This window comes from Sus scrofa, chromosome 2, assembly GCF_000003025.6.
Source record: "Sus scrofa isolate TJ Tabasco breed Duroc chromosome 2, Sscrofa11.1, whole genome shotgun sequence".
In the NCBI taxonomy this organism is placed as follows: Eukaryota; Metazoa; Chordata; class Mammalia; order Artiodactyla; family Suidae; genus Sus; species Sus scrofa.
In genome coordinates, this window is record NC_010444.4 from 52283630 (window position 1) to 52297435 (window position 13806).

The 13806-nt window shown below is 50.3% G+C and overlaps 1 protein-coding gene across 8 annotated transcripts; it reads left to right on the plus strand.

The window, feature by feature from the left end:
• Positions 5012-13526, plus strand: ZNF692 (zinc finger protein 692). Of its 8 annotated transcripts, none has more exons than XM_021083389.1 (13): positions 5012-5163; positions 5789-5976; positions 6289-6320; positions 6653-6676; positions 6821-6916; positions 7446-7494; positions 7587-7712; positions 8045-8266; positions 8354-8431; positions 8529-8607; positions 10054-10168; positions 12799-12898; positions 13041-13526. In XM_021083389.1, exons 2-13 carry the CDS (start codon positions 5801-5803, stop codon positions 13336-13338), a joined length of 1395 nt encoding a protein of 464 aa, XP_020939048.1. In that variant the 5' UTR covers positions 5012-5163; positions 5789-5800; the 3' UTR covers positions 13339-13526. The 8 variants fall into 8 exon arrangements, with proteins under 8 accessions (XP_020939048.1, XP_020939050.1, XP_003123649.2 ...); XM_021083391.1 differs by having other exon boundaries at positions 8048-8266; XM_003123601.5 differs by having other exon boundaries at positions 6653-6916.

Below are 13806 nucleotides of genomic sequence, written 5' to 3' on the forward strand. Positions count from 1 at the left end.
CCACATCTAGTCAGTGAAGAAGACCTGCACTCCACAAAGCAGGACATAAAAACCAAGTTCTACTGAGAGCAAGTCAGATTTCCCTTTATTTCCATCTTTACCAGGTGGTGAGGCATCTTTACCAAGGAGTGTTCTAGGTGCCTGGATTCTAACTTCCCATGTTTGCTTGGACATTTTCCTGAGCCCATGACATCTGATTTTTAAACGTTTCTTCCTTTCCTGGGTATTTACTCTGGAAACACCTTAATTTCTTCTGTAACACATCAAAGGCCCAGGTGCACGTATCTCTGCTACAGCCTGGATGATAACCGAGCTATATCTGTAAATCCGCGATTTTCCTCAAGCATTTGGCAACCGAGCCTGTTCCAGGGGGACCTCAGGCAGAACCTGCTCCTCCGGACCACGGCGGGTAGGGCGCGGGACACCCGCCGGCCACGCGCTAGGAAGGAGGACGCGCGGGCACGAAGCGCAGCTCTCCCAGACAGGAGCGACCCGAGCGCGACGCGGATTACAGCACTACCAGCGGCCCGGCGCTCGCTGCGCACGTCCAAGCCCTCCCGCCTGAGCCGGGTCATCCCACGCGCGATCTGGTTGAAGAGGTCCCGCTCCACCACATGCAGTACGACCACAGCGTCGCTGGACAGCTGCTGCTTCAGCACCTGGAACGTAATGTCGCCCCGCGACCGGAGGCGAATGGCTTGCTGCTCCCGCTCACCCTGCCCGGAAGGCGAAAAACACCCCTGCTGCTGCAACATTCGCGTCCGTAAGTCTTCAGGCTGCCAGATTCCTTCTCAGTCATGTCCTCCGCCCTCCCAGGCTGGAAGCTAAATCACCAAGGGCAGGGCGGGTGGCCTACTCAGCCACTGGAGAAGAGGCGTGGGGAGTCTCTTATATACCGTCCTGCCCCGCCCACATGTCGTCACAGAGGGCAACCGCCATTGCGCTCCTGGAGAGGCTAATTGGCTGGAGAAAACAGATGCAGACTGATTAAATAAGGGGGAGACAAAGGGCCGGGAGGCCTTGTGCAGAGATGGGGTCTGAGCAAGTCTGATGGTCTGGGCCTCACAGTTTAGGTCTTAAACTGCTGTGGAGGGCTCCTTCTCCACTCCAACTGAGTCTTCTCAGGATTTCCGAGCAGCAGATTAATTACAATGCTGTAGCAATTTGGCCCATCTCTTCTTGGACCAAGGGAGTGGAAGGTGGTTTTGCTGTTTGGAGACAAGATACTGAGAACTCAGAGGGTACAACAATATTACTAGATTTGTCTTTTCCCAAGGCGGAAGATAAAGAGGCTAGGGTGCCATTTAGAGTCCAAGAAGTGTAATTGTCATGAGGATAAATATAATCACGTATTTAAAAGAACCCCAGGTGGACTTCTACAAGAAGCTCACAAGTTCTTCATGGGGAGACTTGGGAACTTAACCTGTAAAAAAGAATTTGCAGTTTCAAGAGGCTGTAAACTCTGTGTAATTCAACAGAGATAAAGCTACAAAAACTTAAATTTAATCCTAGCTTTTGAAACAAAGTGATGAAATGGAACTCTTTTAGTCTGATTGGTTAGTGCACTAACCACAGAACAAAAATACACAATCTCCCTTTCCTGTCCATGCCAAAGAAGTTAGTGCTTCTCTTCAGGATTTTCAAAGGAGGGTGACTATTTAGAGATACCTGGGGCTCATCCTTTACTTAAATGTAAGAAACTGAGACGCTGAGAGAAAAAAAAAAAGGATTTTCTGGGGAGAGGGTTATTGGAGTTTAGAGTTTTATTATTTTTGAATGATGTGAGACTGAGAGAACCAAAAGTGTTCTTGTGTCTCAAGAACTTGTTATTACCTAAGAATGAGAATTATGGAAACTGCTTGTGATTTCATCCACAGGATAGAGGAACTAGGATTTTGCAGATGTCTATTTAGGGACCATGAGGTGAAATAATAAAGTTTTTTTCTTTATTCCTTACCCTATGGAGTCCTGCTCTTTTGATTAATGAAGGGCTTTAATTAATAAGTAAAATTTGTGGAATAGGGTTGGTGATCTTTCTTCTAAACTTATACTAGGCAGCTAAGTATCATATTAAGTGATTGGTACCATAATTCAACAGTATGGTATGAGCAGGACATACTGGGTTCATCCTAAGGATAGCTTATCATTGGATAACATGTCATTTAGGCTGTTTAGGCCATGGAGGAGAAACTTCTGATAGCCAACAATAAGCACACAAAATTAGTTCCTAAAATGATTTCAGAGCACAGTGAGTGCTCTGAAGGTGATAGAGGAGTTCACAGTGGGGCAGAGAAGGACAAAAATGATCCTTCTGAGTGGGTTATCTTGGAACTGAGGTATATAAGAAAGGACCCCATGAAGAGCTGGGGATGGGTACTCCAGAGAGAAGGAATTCTCTCTAACATGTTTAGCAAACTTGAGAAATAACAATAAGTTGGGAATAGTAAGACAGAGTAGACAAAATGAGGAAAGGTATGGGAGGCCAGAGAAGAAGCCAAGGGCCGGATCATATAGGCCTTGAGGTCATGGTAAGGCTATATTGCACTGGTGACCACTGAAAGGTTTTAAGCAAGAGATTTGATCCTCCCTGCTTTGTGAAGGTGAGAGCGGAAGGAAGCAGATTGAGCTGGCAAACAATCTGCAGATATGATTCTTTTACGATATTGAGATGGGGAAATTACTTGGTTTATTCAGGTAGGTCCAAATGCCTTCACACATGTACCTATAAAAGAGAAGCAGGGAGTTCCCATTATGGCCCAGTGGTAACAAATATGACTAGTATCCATGAGCATGTGGGTTTGATCCCTGGCCTCAGTGGGTTAAGGTTCTGGTGTTGGCATGAGCTATGGTGTAGGTCACAGACATGGCTCAGATCCAGTATTGCTGTGGCACTGGTGTAGGCTGGCAGCTGTAGCTCTGATTCAACCCCTATCTTGTGAACTTCCATTTGTGACAGTCATGGCCCTGTAAGAAAGAAAGGAATGAAAGACAGTGTGAGAGAGAAGCAGAGGAAGATTTTATACAGACAAAAGTGGAAGTAGTGGTGCTAGCAATGAGTTTAGAGTGATATGGCCACAGGTCTGGGAGTGCCTGGTCACCACTAGAAGCTACAGGAAAGAATTTTCCCCTGGAACCCTTCTAGGGGTAATGGCCCTGATGACACCTTGATACTAAGACTTCTGGCCTCCACAACTATGAGTGAAAACATTTCTTCAGTTTTTAGCCACCAAGTTTGTGGTGATGTTACATGAACCACAGAAAACTAAATAGGTGACTCAGAGTAATATTTTAGCCATGGATGGAGAGGGCCACAAGTGACTGGATTCAAGATGTTTTTGCAGATAGTATCAGCAGGACTAGCTGATATATATGGTGTTGGTATCACAGAATAGTCAAGGTTGATTCCTAAATTTTTGTTCTGAACAAGTGGGTGGATGGCAACATTTACTGAGATAGGAGAGGGGGCAAGGTTTGTTAAGTGTTATTTGTTGGCCACAGTCATGTTTGAGAAAATATCAACTAGCTTTTGCCACCGCCCTCTTTGTCACTATCTGGCACTAAGGTCTAAACTCAGTTATCAGTGTAGAGTAAAGCAGGTAGTTAGATATCTGAGTCTGTAGCTCAGCTGGAGATACAATCTGAAAGTCATCAGTGTTTTTTTTTGTTTGTTTTTGTTTTTGTTTTTTTTTTGTCATTTTGCCGTTTCTTGGGCCACTCCTGTGGCATATGGAGGTTCCCAGGCTAGGGGTCCAATCGGAGCTGCAGCCACCTACCTACACCAGAGCCACAGCAACATGGGATCGGAGCCACGTCTGCAACCTACACCACAGCTCACGGCAACGCTGGATCCTTGACCCACTGAGCAAGGCCAGGCATCGAACCTGCAACCCCATGGTTCCTAGTCATATTCGTTAACCACTGAGCCATGAAGGGAGCTCCTCATCAGTATATTTAAAGCCATGGCACCAAACAGATCAAACAAGAAGAAAGAAAAGAGAAAAACTGATCCAGAAGAGAAGACTTGATCCAGGGCCCCAGCTCAAGCCAGGGGACCCTCAGTCTGTTTTGCTGGGACAGGAATGAGTATCCAACAAAGGAAAGATGGAGTTAGTGAGGAGGGGGAAAAACCAGTTATGTGTGGCTTCACAGTCACAGAAGCCAACCGGGGGTGGTGGTGGGAGACTGTGCATGGAGGCAAATATCTACATCGTTAGATGTTGCTCCAGGGGTAGAGGGGTAGCAGAGAACTGACCACTGCCATTAGCGCCATTGCAGTAGCTCTGTGTAGAGAAAACCTCCACTGGAGTCAATTGAATAGTGAATGGGAAGTGCAAAAGAGTTCACAGGAAAGTTCCCCTTCCTGGCATGGAGGAAGCGAATCCGACTAGGAACCAAGAGGTTGAGGGTTTGATCCCTGGCCTCGCTAAGTGGGTTAAGGATCCGGCATTGCCATAAGATGTGGTGTAGGTCGCAGATGCGGCTTGGATCTGGTGTTGCTATGGCTGTGGCATAGACCGCGGCAACAGCTCGGGTTAGACCCCTAGCCTGGGAACCTCCATATGGCGGAGGTGCGGCCCTAAAAAGACAAAAAAAAAAAAAAAAAAAGAGTTCACAGAAAATATAGGTTACTTCTTTTCAGACAGCTTTTGACAGGCACAGAGGGAATGGGCTATTGCTGGTGATTACCTTGGGGGAGTCTAGAGAAGGCTCTAATTGGTTTTGAAGGTGGCTAATTCTGCAGCATGTGTTTGAGTGTCTGCGAAAATTGTGAGGGGAAACTGAAGGTCAAGTACAAAGTGGTAAGAATTGCAGAGGCCAAGTCCTTAGGCGGGCTGGGGGGGGAGGCGGCGGTCGGTCCGGGCACAGGAAGAGGGCTTGGCCTTATTAATTCCATTTTCTCAAGTCTTTGGTCACCAAGGACAGGTACTCGCTGCAGAAGCGACCCATCCACAGCCCTACGGCCTCAGCGACAAGCCGGGGCTTTTAGTGTGGAAACGGCGGCTCCCAGCAGGCTTTGCGCTGGGCGGCCAGTGCGCAGGCGCGACCCGCTGGCCTCCTACTCTCCCCTCCCCACTAAGCCCCGGCCCCATTTCCGGGCTGGAGCCAGCGACGCAAAGGGGGACGGGTTCTTCTTAAAAGAGAAACGGCGGCGGCGTGCGCGAGGTGGGCCCCTGTCCTCCCGCGGCTCTCCCGGCCTGAGCGCGAGGCGGGGGGAGGCGCAGGCGCAGTCGGGATGAGGGCGGGTGAGGGGACGCGCAGGTAAGGCCAGGGTTGGGGTGGACCGCGGCAGGAGCTCTGGGCGACCTGGGAGCTGTCTTTGGAATTTACCTGTCCAACGATTGTGAGCATTCAGTGGGGCTGCCCGAGGTCGGGAGGGGGGCGCCCTCCAGACCCCCGGCCCCCGGCTCCACCCACATCGACCTGTGTGGAGCTCTCCCAGTGCACACGATCTCTCCTTCCCCTATCAACCCTTTTCAAGAAGAAACTGTTGCCTTACCCTCTGCCCCACCCCAGTTGAAATTTCCTTCCCCTTAGCTTCAGGTCTACACTTCAGTGGGCAAGAGATCAGGCCATTCTGACTTTGATGCTGTCCCCTACCTCCTACCCCCACGATACCCACCCCATAACGCTAGTTTACAAGCCCCGTTATGTAAACAGGTGCTTTGGACCCTATGGCAGCAAATACTCTTGCAGTGGTTTAGTTCTGCCCCAATTCACACGTGGGGAAACAAGAGGCACTCTGGCCACAGATCAGGTCGGCCCACACGTGTGTCTGCTCACCCTACAGGCCCTGGTGCTCATGGCTGCCTCTCTTGGGGACACCTCCCATAGGCGGCGGGAGAAGAGGCGGCAGCTGGACGCCCGCCGCAGCAAGTGCCGTATCCGCCTGGGCGGCCACATGGAGCAGTGGTGCCTCCTCAAGGAGCAGCTGGGCTTCTCACTGCACTCGCAGCTGGCCAAGTTCCTGTTAGACCGGTTAGGGGCAGGGTCAAGGGCTTTGGGGGAGGGCACCTAGGCTGCAGCAGTTAGCACTCTCCCGCCCTCCACCCCTCACCACTACCAAGGGCTGGCTGGCTGCTCCTTCCCACTGGCAGATTTCTCACTTCAGCAGTAAGGCCAGTGTGCTTTGTGGCCTCCCAGGGTCCGGACAAAGCCCCCACTCCTCCCTTCCCTGTGCCCCCCACCCCCAGTCCTCAACAAAAAGGGAACCCCTTAAGTGAGTACCCAGAGCTGAGGGCATTTGGCCACATGGGTCCCCACCTGACCTGTCTCTTGTACCCCTGGCAGGTATACTTCTTCAGGCTGCAGACTCTGTGCAGGTGGGTAGGGAATGACTAGGGGTAGGGAGTCAAGAGCCAGAGAGGGAAGAGGGGTAACAGGGAGTGATGTGACCCAGAAACACTCTCCCTAAGGGAACTGGGTCAGAGGGAACCTTAAGTGAGTTTGGGAAGAGATGGGGGAGTTGGGTAGTTTGATGGGGACAGCCTGTGGAGAAGGGTAACCTTGGGGTTGTGGCTTTGGAGAATGGTAAAATGGATTAGGGACCATGGTGGCCCAGGGATTCGGGGTACAGGACTGTTTGGGTGTGGCTTTCCAGAATGAGAGTAGAGGACCTCCCAGCTCACCTTGACTGTTGCCTTCACTGTTGCAGGTCCTGAGCCTGTGCCCCCCAAAGGTCTGCAGTATCTAGTGCTCCTGTCTCATGCTCACAGCCGAGAGTGCAGCCTGGTGCCTGGGCTGCGGGGACCTGGGGGTCAAAACGGGGGGCTTGTGTGGGAGTGTTCGGCTGGCCACACCTTCTCCTGGGGCCCCTCTTCAGGCCCTACACCTCCAGAGGAGCCCAGTCCAGTCCCGCTTCCAAGTACTGACCAGAGAAACTGGTGTCCAGAGGCTAGGAGTGGACAGGAACCTGCAGGTAGGCTGGAGAAAAGATGAGTTATGGAGGGAAAGAAGGGAAATGGGTTCCCACCTCTAGCTAAGAAGCCCATTCTTTAAAAATAATCGTCTCAATGGAAAAACTCTATGCTGACAAGGAAAATACATCCTCAAATGTATTTTTAGGTCCGAAAAGCATAATATAGAATACAATGTTTATGTTACCTTTGGTGGAAAAATAAGAGGAGAGGGAATATATATTTTTATGTACTTATGAGTACAAAATCTCTAGAAGGGCATGTAAGAAACCAGGTTACCTGTAGGAAAAACGAGGTGAGTGGGGTACAGTATTGGAAAGGAGACTTTTCACAGTGTACCTTTTTATACTTTTTTAAAAATCATGTGAATGTACCATATCTAAAATAAAACAACATCTCCCACTCCAGTAGCCTCTGCCCCCTCTTCCTCCTTGTTTCTGAGAGTCCACCGACCACTAGTGACCTTAGAACTCCTGTCCTCATCTCTCCAGTCCAGAGATTCTTCCCCTTTGACCCTACCTATGCTAACAGGTTTGGAATCTGAGCACGATGACAGGACTCAGGAGGCCAACTTAGCCAGGTGAGTTTGGGATGGGGAGGGACAGGATGGATGTGGATAGATAATGGGGGTGAGGGATCTGGACCTCAGGCCTGCCTTTCTTGGATGTGCAGAGGAGTGGAACCCCCACTGGAGACCTTCCCACCCATAGGAGAAGAGGATGGGGAAGAGGAAGATGAGGATGAAGAGGAGATGCTCAGTGATGCCAGCCTATGGACCTACAGCTCCTCCCCAGATGAGCAAGTTGGGGCTGAGGGAGGATGCTAAGCAGAGGAAGAGGAGGGAGAGGAACCCAGAGTTTTGCAGACTTGAGGGAAGGGGTTGTTGGTGGAGATGGCAGGGTAGGCTTTGGGGAAGGCAGAAAAAACTAGAGGCTTTGAATTGGTTGAAAAGCGGTAAATTTAGGCACTGGGGGAGAATGAAGGCTGAAAGCAGATATGAATAAGGAGCCTGGGGTATGGATAGAGTTGTTCTGAATTTGGGATATTTGCAGTTTAGGGGTTGGGATTGGGCTGGAGCTGGCTGAGGACCCATGGAGATAATGCCCTCTTCCTCTTCATTCTTCTTTCAGCAGTGAGCCAGATGCCCCCATACTACCCCCTTCCCCCGTCACCCATGCACTTAAGGAGGGGGAGATACCCTCAGCCCCTGAAGCTGTCCCAACTCCTCTTGCTGTGCCATCCTCATCAGCATCCTCATTGAGTTCCGGAGCTCCTCTGCCTGTGGAAGTCAGGATACAGCCGGAGCTCAGTGGGACCCCTCAAGCAGCCCAGCAGACTGAGCTCCTGGCCAGGTAACCTGATGGCTGTGACAGAGGGCAGGGGCATCCTGGGACATGGCCCTTCCTCGAGGCCCTCTGCTCCCTCTTTGCTGCCCGTAGCCCTGGGAGTCAGGCTAAGTCTGCTCTGGCCTCGGCATGTGATGAGGACACTGCTCAGATTGGACCCAAGAGAATTAGGTAGGTCTTGGGGAAGGGGCTGTGCGTAGGGAGGGGATAGGAGGTAGGTGGAAGAGAGCCTGCATGAATCCTTCTGCTTCCTATTCTACTTCCCCAGGAAAGCTGCCAAAAGAGAGCTGCTGCCCTGTGACTTCCCTGGCTGCGGACGGATCTTCTCAAACCGACAGTATTTGAATGTGAGGGATGTGAGGGACACAGGGTTGGGTTCTTTGTAGCCTCACAGGTGGAGGAGAAGGGCTGAACATGCTGAGGCAAAGAAGCCTGGGATGTGGGGGGAATTCAAAGCCAGGAAGAAAAGAGTTGGAATGGACCTGCAGAGCTTGACTGTAGTAATAATTGCTCAACCAGACAACTGGTAGATAAAACAGAAAACCAAACACCTGCCTACTACTGCTTGTTACACAGGCCCTCTAAGGACTGCATGGAGATGATGGTGGTATTCCTCAGGCTTTTGGGGTGGGGTGCTAGTAACTGTTCTAGGCATTTGATGTGTGTCAAGTCTTTTGATCTCAGTATTTCTTTGGCATGGATGCTGATACTATTCCCACTTTGCAGATGAGGAAAGCAAGGAACACAGAGGTTAAGCACTGCCCAAGAATCTTCAGCTAGTGCATGATAGAGCTGGGGTTCCCTGGGCTATTGGAGTGCCACTCCATACTGGCTCAAGTGCACAGGCCTTGCTCCAGGGTGATTGGGAGACAGTTCTGTCCCCAGCCTCACTACAGGGGAGGTTTGAGGCACAGAGAGGGAAGAGCCCCAGCTCCACTTCAGCCAGAGACCTCAGACCTCACAGGATTCTGAGGCCTGGGGAAGGAAGAGCCAAGACTGGAGGGACGGTGAGGCCTGAGTGGTTGGGATTTGGGAGAGGGGGAAGGTCATCAAGTGGTGGCAAAGCTGTGGGTTGAGAAGAATATTCAGCAGGATTGGTCAGACCTACTTGAGCCTATGAATGGAAGAAGCTGAAATAGCCCCAGCAGCAATTTAATTACAGGAAAATGGAATTATGGAGGAGAAAGCTCCCACATTTTAGTGAGGCAGGATGTGAAGTTAGGCCAAATAAAAAGAGAAATAATTACCAAAAGTACTTGGGGAGTTAAAGTTGAAGAAGACAGTATCCTTAAAAGTGTTTCAGACTGAGAGAGAGGGAGTGTGTGTATTGTGTTGTGTTTCCAAAGCTGATTTAGAAGAAAATGACATAATCTTATAATCCTATGGTGAGCTATCAATAAAAACTAGGTGATCTGAGTGATACAGATTATACATTAATATTAATACCAAAGAGAATAATCATACCCACCCAAAATGTGTTTCCATCCCCAGCAGATGGCAAGTCCATGGTTAGGAAACCAAGCGTGTTACCAGAACTGCGCTTTATTCAGGGAATGAAGTATTGTGAGGTTCTGACAAGGAGGTGAGATAATGGAAGTTGAGAACAGAATAAGGTGAGGGCAGAGTTTGGAGTCAGGAAAGAATGGGCTCAGGGTGCTCATGTGTAGGTAAGGACTGGCTAGGATGATGTGGGCTGGTGGTGACAAGAACTTCCAGGGGAGAGGGGAGAGGAGCCTGTCTGCTGGATCAGCTCTGGTGGTCTTGCTGAGGAGACCGTCTGCTTCCTTCCCTAGCATCACAAGAAGTACCAGCACATCCATCAGAAGTCCTTCTCCTGCCCAGAGCCAGCCTGTGGAAAGTCCTTCAACTTTAAGAAACACCTAAAGGAGCATGTGAAACTGCACAGTGGTAAGTAGTGGAAATGCCTCCTCACCTCCCCACAGTAGGTCTTATCATCTCCCTCTGTGGTTTCTGTCATCTCCCTTTGTGGGTTCTGTCACCTTCCCCTGCGAGTCCCTTCACATCCCCCTGTAAGGCCCATCATCTTCTATCTGCAGGTCTTATCACATCTTTCTGGGATAACTCCCACACTCATCCTGAATTTCTCTGTGTGTTGAGACCCTGCCTGCTTGAAACTTCTCAGTGCTGGGATATAGCAGGCAGTCCTCACCTTGTAAGATAGGGCTACAAAGAGATGTGAAAGCAGGAGAAGGGAGGAGAGTGTGACAGAAGAGTTGGTGTTGTAGAGGGGGAGGGTGCTTTTAACAAAGACCTCAGTAAAGGGAGGAATGGAGGCTTAGCCACATCCATAGGCAACATGTTGTGGGGCCCTAAACTGGCATCTGTATGGCATGTTCCAGGAATGGAGAAGAGGCAAGGAAGTTAGGAAGGAAGAGAGGTCAGATAGGTGGTAGGGGCCTCCAAGACCATGATCAAGATGGCTTGGCTTTCAACAAAATGTGATACACACTAGTGTAGTGGAAGGGAGGGACACAACTGATTTTAAAAGAAGCATTGTGGCTGCCATGTAGAGAATGGGACTGCAGGAATATGAAGTGAGCAATGATGCCGACCTGGACAGTCCAGTTAGTGAGAAGTGGCTGGAGGCTGACACAAGGGTGAAGATGGAGCCACGGTTAACTATGGGAAAGACAGATGTCAACAGATAGGACCAGCAGGTAGGAGTTGGGATGGCTTGGAGGATTCCAGCCTGAGCAGCTAGCTGGGCAGAAGGTGATGTGATTTCCTTAAAGTGAGGAGGAAACAGGCTTCAGGAAAGGTAGGTGACATTTTGTTTGGGACACACTAATTAGGTATCCCAGATAATGTGAATCTGGAGTCCAGGGAGATGTTGGGGGGGAAGAAAGCTATTCATCATGAGTATATGAATGGAGGTATAGATGGAGTGTTCCTATAAGGAAGGAGTGAATATAGGTAGAGAAGAGCTCTGAGTAGGGCAGGTGGGAAGGGCGGCTACAAACAAATCAGTGAGGTAGGTGAAAAGATGGGTATCTGAGGAGCCAAGTGAAAAAAGTGCTTCAGGGAGGAGGAAGGGTAAGCTATGCCAATGCCACAGAGCCAAGTAAGATGAGGTTACAGATGGTCCACCAGACAGGGTGGTGGGAAGCCATCCTTAAGCACATGACAAAATGGTATGTGACAAGGGAAATGACAGCCAGAATGGAGTGGGTTCAAAGCAGAGAGGAGCTTGCAGTGAAGACAGCAAGTGTGGACACCTCTTTGGAGTTTCTCTGTGAAGACAAGCTGGAGGGCTGTGCAGAGGTGGGAATGACCACACAAGGAGGAAAGGCTTACTGATGCAGGGTGGGTTGGGGAACCTCAATCAGTGAGGAAGAGTATGTCCAGGCACAATTGGAAGGCAGCCACAGGGGAGCAGGAACTATTCACATGTGTAGGTACAAAGTAAGTCGGCTGGTAGATTAGATTGGGGGGCAGATGTGGACATTCTTTCCTGGCTTCTCTCTTCTTGGTGACTTATAAAACGAGGTCAATGCTGAGTGAGGCTGGTGGAAAGAGGATGTTGTATGGAAAATGCCCTTCTGGACTCTAGAAAGTACAGTGAACTGACCAAGAAAATGCAGAGACATCATGGCACGGGAGGGACTTGAGACTTGTGGTTGTGGATGAAAATAGAGCATGGGTGGGGGTGTTTGTAGTTTATGTTTCTGCTCCTCTTGGCAAATGTGTGCAGGTCTGGAGTAGGCCAAGGGTTGTATTTATCCTGAGTTGGATTTTAACCAAGCAAGTATGGCAAAGGGAGAGACAGTGAGTTGGTAGTGTGAGTGAAGGGACGCCTTCATTGTGAAAGATGCCCTGGAAATGAATTTGATGAAGAGGGGGCAGTGGGGGTAGTGGAAAGGCAGTGGGCAATCATGGGATTAGTGTGAGAGGACAAGGTAGGAGACCCTGGCTGGAACTGGGATGCTTGAAACTGTGATTTCAAGGTGTTGCAGTGATGGGGCATGACCTGGGAATGGTGGCTAAGAAGGAAGGGTGTGGGTCAGTGAAGGTCAGGAAAGAGGGGAGTGGAGTACTGACAGTAGTGGTAGTAGCTGAGGAGAGAGTCTGGAGCCAGAGTTGTGTGGAGTACATGAGAGTGATGGGGATGAAGTTGTAGGTGTGTGTGTGTGTTCTGATGGCAGGATATACAGAGCAGTGGTGGGACAGAGGTCTAAAGGCTGCCATGAAAAGCAAGGACACTTCCTCTGGTGCAGGCCTGAGACTTGGAGGTGTAGGAGAAAAACTACAGCAGGCCCATGAGAACTGCTAGAGATGGGAGACAGGCAGGTGTTGTTAGAGCTGGCAGGGAGTGGGAGCAATTCAGGAGAAAAGGAGAGGGGGTTGGTTGGTGACACTCACAGGGCTACTGACTGTTCACAGGGCAGTTGGGGGTTTGGAGGAGTGTGATATGCAGGCTGAATGGGTACAGTACTCCTTTGGGGGTCAGTGAATGTGGTGGGCCAAGGAAGGGCCACAACTTGGGGATGGATGCTGGGATAACCCCCATGTGCCCACAGATACCCGAGACTACATCTGTGAGTTCTGTGCCCGATCTTTCCGCACCAGCAGTAACTTGGTCATCCACCGGCGCATCCACACAGGAGAGAAACCCTTGCAGTGAGTGTGGGGAAGGGAGATGGGGCTCAGGGGAAGTGGGGAGGTGCTGGCAGGATAACTGGGAAGCTGGGAGCAGGAGGAACCCCTAGGGAAGTCAAGATGGACTGAGGCCCCTTCCTTCCCTCTATTGTCACTGGCTCAGGTGTGAGATCTGTGGGTTCACCTGCCGCCAAAAGGCCTCCCTGAATTGGCACCGGCGCAAGCATGCAGAGACAGCGGCTGCCTTGAGATTCCCTTGTGAGTTTTGTGGCAAGCGTTTTGAGAAGCCAGACAGTGTTGCAGCTCACCGCAGCAAAAGCCACCCCGCCTTGCTCCTGGCCCCACAAGAATCATCTGGTCCATTGGAATCCTGTTCCAGCATCTCTGCCCCTGCATCCCTGGAGGCCAGTGAGGGGTCTAGGCCTTCTATGGCTCCTCAGGCTCCCACACTGCTCCCTTAGCAGTAAGCATTCCCCAAAATCTGGGGAGCCAGGCCCCAGGAACTGAAAAGGAGCAAGAAGGGCCGGATGCCTGGTCCCTGGGAACTAGAGTGATGGGGAGTACAGGGCAGGGGCAAGAGTGGGCTATAGGGGAGCCAGGATACTTCAGTCTTCCTAAAGGACAGAATAAACCCAGTATTTTACATGAACATGTGTGAGCAGATGATGTTTTGGCATCTGAGGTGTAGGAACTTCAGTTCTTCAGTTCTTTTAGAAGCAGTTTCTGCTAGAATGTGCTTGAGTGCATGCTAAGTGCAGCCCCCCATCTGCCCTCACCCCAAGGACCCAGCTTTCTTTCTGAATTTGTTTGGCACTTTGCAGCCCTTTTCTGTGGAGCATCATACCTACTCTTGCATTCAAGCAAGGCAGGCTATGACAGTATGGAGAGCACCAAGTCATTCCAGAGGGATGGGTGGGAGTAGAAATAGA

Bases quoted from the DNA above. Each gene is read 5' to 3' on its own strand.
- ZNF692 (XM_003123601.5), top strand. From the start codon at position 5,801: ATGGCTGCCTCTCTTGGGGACACCTCCCATAGGCGGCGGGAGAAGAGG. The intron at 8,608-10,053 runs GTGAGGGATGTG...TTCCTTCCCTAG, and splicing joins CAAACCGACAGTATTTGAAT to CATCACAAGAAGTACCAGCA. The intron at 12,899-13,040 runs GTGAGTGTGGGG...TCACTGGCTCAG, and splicing joins ACAGGAGAGAAACCCTTGCA to GTGTGAGATCTGTGGGTTCA.